Genomic DNA, 12274 nt, shown 5'->3' on the forward strand with positions numbered 1-12274 from the left:
CAGTGCAGTAACTGGTGGACAATGTCCTGGGATCACCATGGACTAACCAGATCTGCAAAAGCCGTAAGATAAGAAGAGCTACTAATGTAAGGATGGGTGCCATCTCCTTCAAGTGTGACTATTTAGTACCTTCAAGTGTGAACAAAGAATAGCTAGTGAAATTGGGAATGGGAAGTGACTGTGACCCTGGGGGCATTCTCCATGTTTCTCAGTGGAGGAATTATTTGAACTTAAGGACAAAGGACAGGCTTGCACACGTGTAGCCGTCTCAACACCCTTGTTGCCCAAACACTGATTGTCTATGCTGCTGCTGCTTCCTCCAGGCCACCTAGTAGGGAACAGCCTAAAACATGCTTGGGTGTGAGTCCTGAAGAAGAAAATATTATTCACCACAGCCTTAGCCAAGACTTCCAACTAAGCACAAATGTTTCCAGTGAACAGATAATAAAATATTGACTTGGTCAATCAATACTAGCCTTAAAATGTCAGCAACTATATTAAAATTTACCAGACACCAAAGTTGATGCCACAGAAAGAATACATGCAATGAAGCATATTGATGAGTTCTGGAAGCTCTGTTTCTTGCGTAAATGTTCTCCTCTTTCCAATGCATCTTACAGAGTTAAGCTGGCATTGCTGGGCTCAGGGCAATGTGAGCTCAGCAGTCTTCCTCTAAGGACTCTTAGACTACCAAAAAGGAAGCAACAGCAATGATGGATTGTCCTTTGCAAACCGGGACTTCAACTGAACAATCTTTTTTTGACTCTGCTTTTTGACTTTTTTAACTATCCTCATTGCAAGGTGCTAGTATGCACCACTTCCTGTGTAAGAGTACAGTGTGTCTTGCTGTCCCAGCTGCCCTGGGACTACGTAAAAAGCTCTGGCTGTGTAACCCATAGGACCTAGCACAAAATGAAAATGGGGGCTTTTTGCTAAAAAACAATTCAACATTTCGAGGTGGCAGCCACAAAGCCTTCTATGTGGTAGGGAGCCCTGCTGAGATGGTGTGGATGGAAATCAGGATTATGTCTTTTCTCACCAAAATGGTGACTGCTTGGAAAGTCAGACATAGAGACTGGGACCTTGGGGTTGTCAGAGGATGTTGTCCTGTGTGAACTACTCATCCCAGCATGTCCTTGAGATCAAGGCAGTGTCTTCATGGAAACTTCTAGAAGTATGTGGAATATATTGAGGCCCTGCATTCACAGGGTCTTTTCAGAGAGTTTCAATATTTCCAAAAGCCTGTATGCAGCAATTGCAGCAAAGAACACTTACAGGAGGCAACCATGACATAACACCACGGCCTGGTTTTGTTCCTTATATACTGATGACCATTTGGTGTTTTCTTTCTTTTTGTATTTTGACTCCTAAGACAAAGTTTATGCCTGGCCACTAAGTAACCTGGGACCATTTACTGTGCTGCTGCCCACAGACAAGGGACTAAAAGGATTCAACGTGAGTACTTGAAAGAACCCTCTACTGAGCGGTGAATGTAGCAAGTTTTAATTGGTGGCACCCTCTTTAAAGTGGGAAACTAGGGGTGAGCATTTGGCAAAGCAGCTAAGGTGCCACTTAAAGCACATGCATCCCACGTGGATGCCTCTGTCTCAGTCTGGTCTCCACTCCTGACTTCTACCTTGCTGCTAATGTGCACCCTGGGAGAAAGCAGGTCATGGCTCAAGTACTTGGGCTTCTGACAGTCGCATGGGAGACCTGGATGGAATTTCCAACTGCTGTCTCTTCAACACAGGCCCGGCTATTTCAGAGGATGAAGCATAGAATTCGAGATCTCTGACTCTCTCTCTCTCTTCCTCCCCCTTCTCTCCTTTCTCCCCTCTTCCTCCTCACTCTCCCTTTAGTGGTCTTCTCACTTGCCCTCTCTCTCACCCTGTTGCTCTCTTTGCCTCCCAAGTCTACCTTTGAAATAAATGCATTTTTAAGAATGTGGGTTATCTTAATCCAGGATATTTTGTGATAAATTTCCCAGCACTGAGTCAAAACCCAGTAAGTTTCATACTCTTTCACCCAGCATACCCATCCCACTAATTTGTCAGAGATGAGTGACAGCTAGTTCTCTGATCTGCCAGAGCTCATCCTGCCTACTGTACACCAACAGAGATGATCTTACAGGTGTCCTGCTGGGAAACAGAGCTAGCCAACACAGCTTGCCTTCAGGCTAGGCATTTTACTGTGGCCTCTTGTCTAATGTGTCAATGAAGGGTATGTCAAGTTTGAATGTTTATTAAGTTCTTCCAAGTTTAATAAAACATGGCTATTATCAGTGACTCTGGAGTTGTGTTAAAATGCAGTTTTGACAAAATCTGGCTTTACTAATTCAAAGTGCTGGCAGTCACTCTATCTGCTCTCTGCTCAAAGCTCCATATTTCCTTTCAGCCTTCTTGCTGGACTTTAGTTCAACTCCTGGGTGGCACTCCCTCCTCTCCCCACAGCATCAGGACCATTTCCCCCACTGAGCTGACTTCAGTGTATGAGCAACTTCCCATGATCCGAGAGTATGTCATGCGTCACTTCCCAAACTCCCCATTTCTGCTCCCTTTATGGCCTGCCCCAAAGAGGTGGTGCCAGGGAAAAGTTATCTGCAAAAAGCCCCAAACCAATGTAGGTCACACAGATTTGGATATGTCTGATGTGAAACAAGGCACAGCCTGCACTACAAAACTCATTTTCTCCTTTAAGCAACAGTCACACCAGTTCTCTTTCCTTAGATGAAAGCACTCCTGCTGGATAAGGAAGCTGCTGAATACTTTGTGAAACTCCACATCATTGCTGGGCAGATGAGCACCACAAGGATGAACGCCACAGACACATTCTACACCTTGACCGGGAAGTCAGGGGAAATCTTCATCGATGATACGGTGAGGGGTTGGATTTTTCACTCCCAGAACTGCACCATCCCCAAGCCAAGCTGTAGCCTCCTCTTTCTTTGTATTTGGGGTTTTTGAAAGGCTCCAAAGAACTTATTTTTCACTCTTTGTTTGCCAAAACTTTCCAACATAGGAAGAAGCAAATGAAACATGAGACAGGGTATTGCCAGGTGTTTAATTTGAGTCCAGTCTGATTTCATTTTCAGGGCAGCCATCACTCAGCTGCCAGCAGTAAGAGCAACTGCTGTAACCCATTTCCTGGAAATATCAGCACAAAACCACATCAGCATTCCTTTTAGTGAGGGAAATGGATGATGTTTGTTTTAGATTGCTTGAGGTAATCCATCTTCTCCGACTTAACATTCTCTCCCAGTGCCTCTCGTTCTGTTTGCTTTTTAAAACAGTCCTCTGCTCTCCTTGTGTGACTTTAGCTGGAGGCAAGTGATTAATTTCAGAATGTGTGTGGGGGGACTGTGACCTACACCGCTGTCTCAACAGATAGCCATAGTTCAAAACAAAGTCCTGAGATAACGGTTTGTGTTGTATAAGATGACAAACAATCGTGTGAAGGAAGTCCTATCAGCGGTCCCATTTTTCCCATGGGAAAATGGAGAGCTCGCACAGTAAATACCACAGCCAGGATTGAACTATGAATCTACCGAACTCCAAAGGCTGAGTTCTTAATCAGGGCTATTTGTATGTTTGAGGATGAATGTGTGGATGAAGAGGTGAGCTTTTGCAGAGGTGGGTGGATGAATGGGTCGATGGATAGGTAGAAAATCAGCAAATGAGAGGATTATATTGGATGAGTGTACTCATTCTGTGAATGAGTACACAGAAAAGATGATGAAAAGATGGGAATGAATATTTGGCCTCCTCTTTTAAAAGGATATACATGCATTTGCACATTCATTCAACAGATACTAAGTCTATAATTTACAGGAAATACTTGGGAAGAAGAGATTAGTTTTAACTATTCATTCAACAACTGTGTTTTTAGTTTTAATTATTCATTCAACAACTATGTTTTTGTCGTTTGCCCCTCTGTGCAAGGCACATGATGAATTCACAGCAAATTGAAGGGTTTCGTCCTCACAGATTCTGCAATCTACTGAAGGATAGTTTTGTACAACCTTGCGCACAATTAGATATGATACTCATTGATAACTTTCATCTGACCTTGATGAAAACCTATGAGGCCAAGCAAGCAAATATAACCCTTTTGTTAGATTAAATCACTTATCCAGAACCACATTGTCTTTAAGTAACAGGACCTAAAGACTCAGGACTTCTGACTTCGAGCTCAGTGCCTGCTCTTTCCAGGATATCACATGAGTTTTATTATTGTTTGGTGTTTTAGGGGAATCAACTAAAACTTTATGAGGCCAAGAATAGGGTAAAAATTATACAAGGAAATATAATTGCTTCCAATGGACTCTTGCACATCCTGGATAGAGCCATGGATGAGCTAGCACCCACACTGAAGAGCAACACTGAGGTAAGACACTCCAGACACAAGTATCTGGACCCATCTTCCATTTGCTCCCTGGAGAGTCACATTGTGCTTGCCCTTCCCCAGGAACAGGCTATCAAGCATTAAGGGATGGCATGAATGGCCTGCTTCCCATAGAATTCTCAGTATTTCTGTCTATTAAAAAAAAAAAAAGATACATAGTACTAATGTAACAAAGTGCTGGATTTGTTTTAACCTCTCTATGCTCTAGTAGACAACTCTGCCCAATAATCAATTGTCATGATAATGTGTTCTCTCCTGATTTATGGAGAAGGGCAGTCTTGATGAGATAAAATTTGTTCCTTCTGACCACATGGTGATGACCAAAAGCTCCGTCAGAACCCACAGGTCTGAACAGCACCAAACCTTTGTATAACACAACGCTGTAAAGCCTGATTCTTTAATACATGCCCTTCACTGACAAAACTCTGTCATCAGGATTTTAATGTTAGAGGATGTGTTTCCTAAACTACATTTTTTAACCTGTGCTTAAGCAATACATCTTTTTTTTTAAGCAAACCATAATGGAAATGCTACAACCAAGATATAGCAAATTCAGATCTTTATTGGAGGTATGTAATGTTCAAACATTCCTAGAAAATATCTGTGTCACATTCTTTGTAAGACAGGGAAATTAATTCTAAATATTCTGTGGGGAATGATTGCATTTGTCAAAAACAAGTTGGAGATGTGAAATTTTATTTCTCAAATGCAGGAAACCAGTGTGGGACATGCCTTAGATGAGGACAGATTTGGTGAAGCATACACCATTTTTGTTCCAAGTAATGAAGCCCTGGAAAACATGAAGGACGGCACTCTTGATTATCTCCGTTCCCCAGAGGTATTGTGGATCCCAATGTCTGTGATGATAGTGAGTCAGCATGGCTGCCCCAGTCTGTGGCTGCCCCAGTGTGTGTCCTTATAGGCTTTTCGTAAGCTGGGGACAGAAAATAAACAGCACACGTACCACTACCACACTCCCACTACCAAGGCAGACATCACTAACCAATCCCAGTATTCTAGCACTCATCCTAGATATGGCTTCAATCTCCTCAGAGTTCCAAGTGACTACTGTCAGTGTTGGCACAACAAATAAAAGCTACTTGCTAGTCCAGATCCATGCAGTTGATTTGATTTCCAATGTTCCCCCATAGTGAAACTAACATTTTAAGTTTTCTACATCTAAAACCACCTAGGAAATGAAACCTAAACTGGACCATCCAAAGCCAGGTCTTAGCTTAATTGTAAAGGTAATAAGTGATGTTTTTAAATGTTCTGAACTTTTCTTTCTGTGCTTCGGTCTGTCTCCATGATAACTCTCTCCTTATGTTCCGTGGGATTTCAGTTCCCACAGTTCCACTCTAAAAGATGATTGACTGCTTCACTCTAGGGTATAAATGACCGAAACCATTGAAAGGGCTTCTGCTCCAGGGAATAACGGCGCTTACACTCCTAGCTAATATTTCCTATACCAACCATCCCAGGGCCATGTTGCAGGCAATCCGAGCCTGCTGAAATTATTTAAGTTAGCCAATTGCAAACCTGCTTACCCTGCCACATCCATTCCTTCTTAAGGAAAACAAAATTAAGATCTAAGCAGAAGGATTTCCAATTAATGAACTATGTCGTTAGACCATACAACAAACAGTGAGATTATGTGAAGGGCTTAGGTTTATTAGGAATAAACCGTGGAGCATGTCCAATAGACAAATTCTAGACTTTTAGGCTTCCAGTTAAGTAGTGCTAGCAGCAGGCCCAGAAATAGATTTGCTCACCAGCACTGACCATCTAGGTCAACTAGCTTCAGGCCAAACTGGGGTATCTTGGCATTATTGCCTATTTCGTTTAGAGCTCACATATATATGTACCTTCCCAGAACACTTCTAAGTATCTACAAGAATATCTTGCTTTTGAAAATCTTTGAATTAAAAGAAACTTATCAAGGAGATAAATCAGAAGGTATTTCTTTTATAGCAAACAGATGTTCATTTTGTGAAAACATTCGCTATCAGTTTCTATTGAAAATTGAAAACTCCCAAGCTGTTCCAAATTAGGTGTGATTTTAAAGAAGTTTTCTGAAACATTGAGGAAAACCATTAAACTTCAGCTTAGAACTCACATTTAAGTTACCTAAGAAAATGATGTTGTTCTCTGGGTACTAATTAAAATCCTGAGCTGGTATGGCTTTCTTGGAAGCAAGCATTCAATTTGATAGAAATGATTTTAAAACAATAATACCAGAGTTTGGGGGCAACTCTTCCATATTTGAGGTTAAAATGAAACATTTTTATTTGAAAATTTTTACTCACATAAGGTGAACAAATTTTATGCATTTCGTACATATAGCTTTAAGAGCATAATGATATTTCCCATGCACCCACACTCCCTCTCCGCTCCTTTCCTATCTCCTTTGAAGTTTAACATCTTAAATTTTGACATCTTAAAATTAGCCACCTCCTTTTTCTGTCATGTGTCTTTGCATTCTTGTGCCCAGAGACTTGCTCTCCTGCTACAAAACTGCTTTTCTAGCTCAACATTGCTACTGGCTCTGTTTTGTTTCTCTCAAAAGGCTTATCTTTCTACCAGCAAAGACTCTGTAATTTGAAATCTCTGGTTCTGAGTCCAAACCTGCTTTCCACTTCAATTTCTAGAAGAGCAGTAGAGGGATCATTTCTGCCTTTCTGCCTGTTCAGAGCCTGTGAGAGTTAAAGCTTCCCAACCAGAATCAGCAGGCAGTTCCCTTCCCCCTCCATCTCCTACCATCACCCTTTAGTGCAATCTCTAGGAAAGAAAGGATCTCAATTAGAGGCTGTGGGTTCTCCAAGGAACATGCCTAGGAGTTGGGGAAGAAACTGGTTTCACTGGAAGGAAACCTTCCCCTTCTGCTTTCAGAACACCACGTTTCCTTCCAACGGTGACTTTGCCTGAGGTCAACATTCTAGTCTAGAAACCCGCTGGTCCCTGTAGAGACCACAAGCCCCAGAGTATGTCTTCATTACCAATCCATATAGAAATGCAAACAATGGGAGCAGCAGACCTCACTTTGCCAATTCACAGATAGCATGCCACTTAAATACGATGAGGGGATGTGGTTTTACACAATTTAAAGTCATTTTCACAATATGGCAAGAAAGCTCTCTTGTACTACCTTTTTGCTCAAGCTACAAGGGCAGGGAGAGATACATGTCCCCATAAGGAAAAGAATGCACTACACGAAAGGCTCTTCTGCAACGACAGCACCTACAAGTACATCATGTTGATGTGAGCCAGTCTGGGGTAAATTCTAACTGAATGACAGAGCCATGGCTCTTGGCCAGCCGAGGCTGTGGGCATGCACAGTGGCAGGGGGGATGGATTCCTTGTCCTTTCCATTTCCTCTTGTTGGAGTTGGGGGAGGGAGGAACCCAACACCAATTATTTTCGTAGGCTTTAGAAATATATTATTCAATGAATAAATGATTTGCTATTGGGCTTGAGGGCTAGAAGAGATCCATATCACAGCCTCTATGTGGCAGACCAAATGTGGTTCGGAGGTAGGTGACTTGCTCTGGATCACACAGAAATAGAACCAGAATTAGAACTCAGGCTCCTGACATCCAGCCCAGTGGTCCCCCCAGGATCCCCTCCTTCCTCCTCTTGACTCAGATAGGCCAGGAGGACCCACTCTGTGCTCGCTGGAGATAGTGATTAATAAGCCAGAAAGACCCAGAACCTGCCTTTAAGGATTTGTAGTCCAGTTTTTTTGTTTTGTTTTGTTTTTTGTTAGAAAGTCAGATATATAGAGAGGAGGAGAGACAGAGAGGAACTTCCATCCACCCTAGCAGCCAGAGCTGAACCATTCTGAAGCCAGTAGCCTTTTCCGGGTCTCTGACATGGATGCAGAGTCCCAAGGCTTTGGGCCATCCTTGCCTGTCCTCCCAGGCCACAAGCAGGGAGCCAGATGGAAAGCAGGGCCACTGACTAGATCCTAGATCCTGCTGCATGCAAGACAAGGACTTTAGCCACTAGACTACCACCCCAGACCCTTATGGTTCAATTTGATCTGACATGTCTCAGGAGTGCCCGCTTTGTTGCTCAGTGGTCCTGCATCTCAGAGCATATCCTAGCATTGCTTCTGTCTGCAGATCCCCGCTCTGGATGCCATAAAATTAGCATAGAGGCCAAGAACCTTATTCAAGGTCACATGATAACAGAACCACGGTTGCAGAAACAGCACTTGCAGAGCAGGCTGGTCAGTGTCAGCATTCTTTGAGAGAACTCTGTCCTGTACATAATTTTGTTGTTGTATAGATATGGTGGCAATAGAGTTAATCATCTACACCAGGATACTTTCAAAAGTGAGTATAATAGTCAAGACAATAGGTGTATACCAAGGTAGTGCCAGATATCTCAGCATATGTGTTTACCCTTCTTACTTGTGACTGGCAAAATGACCAAGGTCAGGTAGACAGGAGACTGAGAGAGGAAAGTTCAAGTTCAGCAGGGCTTTCTTTCAGTCCTAGAATGACCAGCCTACTGGCAGTTAACCAGCTGTGTCACTTAGGTAGCATTGTTCCAAATCTAAGTTCAGGCTCAGCTGGGAAAAGACTGCAAGTGTCTCCCACTGCCAATACCATTTTTCTCCAAGAGGGGACATCCACCTGTTTATTCTGTAGGATCCCTCCATACTCCAATGAGGTGTAGCCATGCCATATGCTCCAGAACCCTCATTCTCCCCCTTTTTGCTACTTCAGTTTTCTGCGCATGAGAAACTTAGAAATGGTATTGAAGGAACAATGACCTTGGAAAGGTTGTCAGGGTCCCTATAGCCATGTATCCAAAAATGACCAGTGTGTGCTTGACCAGCAAGTATTTATTTATGGAACAAGTGAAACTTAGACCACCTTTGAACACAGGTAACATTAGACACTCAGTAACATAATGAGCGCAATGGGCAAAATTTAAGGCACATATACATCATGCTTTTGGACATGAATTTGAAATTCAGTGTCACCATGCACAAAATAGGTTGATAGTACCCCCTATCCCACAAAGCCTTTGGGAGACTAGACAAGGTATGCATGTTGGGTTTTTATAAGAGCTTCTGCACACAGTAGGAATTTTGTGAAGGCTTGGCAATAGGATTTTACTCACTCTAGATTTCCCAATTAATATATTCTGAGTCATTTTTTTATTAATTGCCCAAGTTACTTGAAGAGACTCTGAAAGAAGGGATTGCTATGTTTTCTTCATTGACTAAAAGTCTTTTGGTTCCTTTGCAGGGAGCTCGGAAGCTTCTGGAACTTGTCCGATATCACATTGTCCCATTTACCCAGGTTAGCCCAACTTTTCCTGCTGTTACATTCCCCTGCTTTAAGGAAATCTGACCTAGTCTTCAATCCCACTGTTTTATACTAGGAAACTTGCGACACTTATTCTCTTCTGTAGCTTGGAGGCAAACTTTCAGCCATGACTCATAAGAAAACTGTGAGAAAGACTGTGACCTCCAAAACTGTGACCTCAGAGCTCCCATTATTTATTTTGTATATTTGTAAGGACAGTTTTTTTCTGTGAGGATTACAGGAAAACATTACTCTGAATGTCTCTGTTCTCTCCTTGTTACAGCTTAAAGTGGTTACTCTCATTGCAACCCCTCACATCAAGAGCATGGCCAACCAGATGATCCAGTTTAACACGATGGAAAATGTAAGAAAGAACCTTGCTATGGAAGTCATCACCCATGTGCACCCAGGGTGGCTAATCAGTTTAATCTGCCAGTCCACAAATGCAGACTTCAAATGCTTGAGGTCACTGCATTCATTCTCTACCTGTCCCAGCAGACATCTGCTGAGCAACCACTTAGGCAAGAGTCTGAGCTCCGGGCCAGGGTTAACAGTGAACAAGACAGACTTAAGTTCCAACAGGGAAAACCAGCTTTGAACAATTCATTAGGCATCAGTTAGGATCATAACAGCAGTGAATCCCATCAAGAAGTTCAGGGGTCTGGGTGAAAATGCAGATGGAGTCTCGGTAAGTCTGTGGGTGACCTAGGATTGAATTCCATGCTTTCAAAGACACAGATAAACTTGGGCAGAGATGAGTAAAAGAGAGTTGAGCGCAGAAGGGATAGTATGTTTGAATGACTGAAGTATGACTGACTTTTAAAAATGCATAGAAAACAGGGTTATTTAGTTAAGTCCCTGTGACTGTGATATAAGCAAAAGTTGGTGGTGTCAAGATTGTTTCCTGTTGAGTTGCTTTTGAAGCTTTTGATGCTGATGGTCTTATCCTCTCAACAGAGAGATACTGGGTCCCAGATACCAGTATATATCTTAAAAAGAGATCCATGAACAAACAGGTGGAAATCCTTGGTTGTGGGGAGTTTTTGTTCTAGTAGGCAGGGATATGGACAAAAAGCAATTTAAGTAAGTATGCACTCAGTAAATATTATTAACATATGATTTAGTATACAAGTACTAATATGACAGAATACCCAGAAGAAAAGCAGCAAAACTGGGAAGGGAAGTGGGAGCAAAGGTAGGGCTGGTCATCTAGCACAGCAGTTGGAAAACCACTTGGGACACCCACATCTCACACTGGATACCTTGATTCACAGCTTGGCTCCATTTCAGGTCCATCTTCCTTCTAATGCACTTCATGGGAGGCAGTGATAATAGGCCAAGTACTTAGATTTCTTCCATCAATGTAGGAAAATCAGATTGGGCTCCAGGTTCCTGTCTTTAGCCTGTGGCTGTTGTGGGCATTTGGGGAGAGGACTAAGAGATGGAATTCTGTTCCTTTTGTTTAAGATTGATTTTTGTTTTTATTTGAAATGCAGAGCTAGAGAATGAGAAGATTCAGGAAGAGAGCTCTTCCACCTGCTGGTTCATTCCCTTAATGGCTGCAATGGCCAGATCTGAGACAATCTGAAGCCAGGATCCAGGAGCTTCCTCTAGGTCTCCCCCATGAACGTAGGGGCCCAAGGACTTGAGCCATCCTCTGCTCTTTTCCTTGACCATAAGCAGGGAGCTGGATCAGAAGTGGAGCAGGACACAAACTGGTGACAATATGGGATGCTGGCACTATAGGAGGAGACTTTAGCCTACCACTCTGGCACCAACCCCAGATGGAATATTTTTTTACAGAAGGAAAGTGGGATAGGGCTCATATTTTAGATAATGTGCCCAGGAAGTCCTCACAGAGAAGAGAACATTTGAAGAAACTTGGAGAAACTGGGAGAACGAGCAGTGTGAGCATCCAAGGAAAGATCATGCTGGGGAGGGGGAAACAGCAAGAGCAAAGGCATGGAGCAAGCAGCAGAGATGTGAGAGACACAGCCAGGTCTGTGTGGCTGGCCTAGAGGTGACAAAAGATGGAGAGAGCAGGCAGATGAAGGAGGGGCGGGCCCACACAGCCCAAGACATCGAGGTAAGGAGACAGGCTCTGTCCTCGGATGAAATGAGAAGCTGTGGGAGCATTTTGAACAGAGGTGTGACGTGGTCAAGAGTAAGCCTTGGGAGAGCAGTCAGGAGTTTTGACTGCAATCATCTAGAGGAGATCATTTCTTATGTGGGGCTGTGCTGGGATGGTGACAGAGATGTGATCAGAGGTCACTGGAGGTATTTTAAAGGTAACCCAACAGCATTTGCTAATGAATTTGATGAGTGGTAATCACCGAGGCAGCCCGGAATGAACCCTGGACTTTCCATTTGAGCAATCAAAGATGACTATGCCATTCATGCTTTGGGGAGCAAATCTGAGGAAAGGGGCAGATTATAAATGCTTCTAGTGTAAATTCCTACTCCCTCCACGAGAACACAGGATCTTGCCTAATTCAAGGTCAATGAACGTGTTGAGTGTACCCCTGTTTTGTCACAGAAACATAAAACAAGTGGCC

The 12274-nt window shown here is 43.0% G+C and overlaps 1 protein-coding gene across 1 annotated transcript in view; it reads left to right on the forward strand.

Annotated features, from left to right (window-relative positions):
- STAB2 (stabilin 2) overlaps positions 1 to 12274 on the forward strand; it is a 116959-nt gene that overhangs the window by 27678 nt on the left and 77007 nt on the right. The window contains exons 11-17 of the mRNA XM_040988004.1: positions 1373 to 1455; positions 2727 to 2876; positions 4246 to 4383; positions 4914 to 4970; positions 5114 to 5239; positions 9660 to 9713; positions 10003 to 10083. Coding sequence (XP_040843938.1) covers positions 1373 to 1455; positions 2727 to 2876; positions 4246 to 4383; positions 4914 to 4970; positions 5114 to 5239; positions 9660 to 9713; positions 10003 to 10083 — 689 coding nt within the window. The remainder of the gene's footprint in view (positions 1 to 1372; positions 1456 to 2726; positions 2877 to 4245; positions 4384 to 4913; positions 4971 to 5113; positions 5240 to 9659; positions 9714 to 10002; positions 10084 to 12274) is intronic.

The sequence above is a fragment of the Ochotona curzoniae genome, unplaced genomic scaffold (assembly GCF_017591425.1).
Source record: "Ochotona curzoniae isolate NIBS_2020 unplaced genomic scaffold, NIBS_Ocur_1.0 contig_1014, whole genome shotgun sequence".
Lineage (NCBI taxonomy): Eukaryota > Metazoa > Chordata > Mammalia > Lagomorpha > Ochotonidae > Ochotona > Ochotona curzoniae.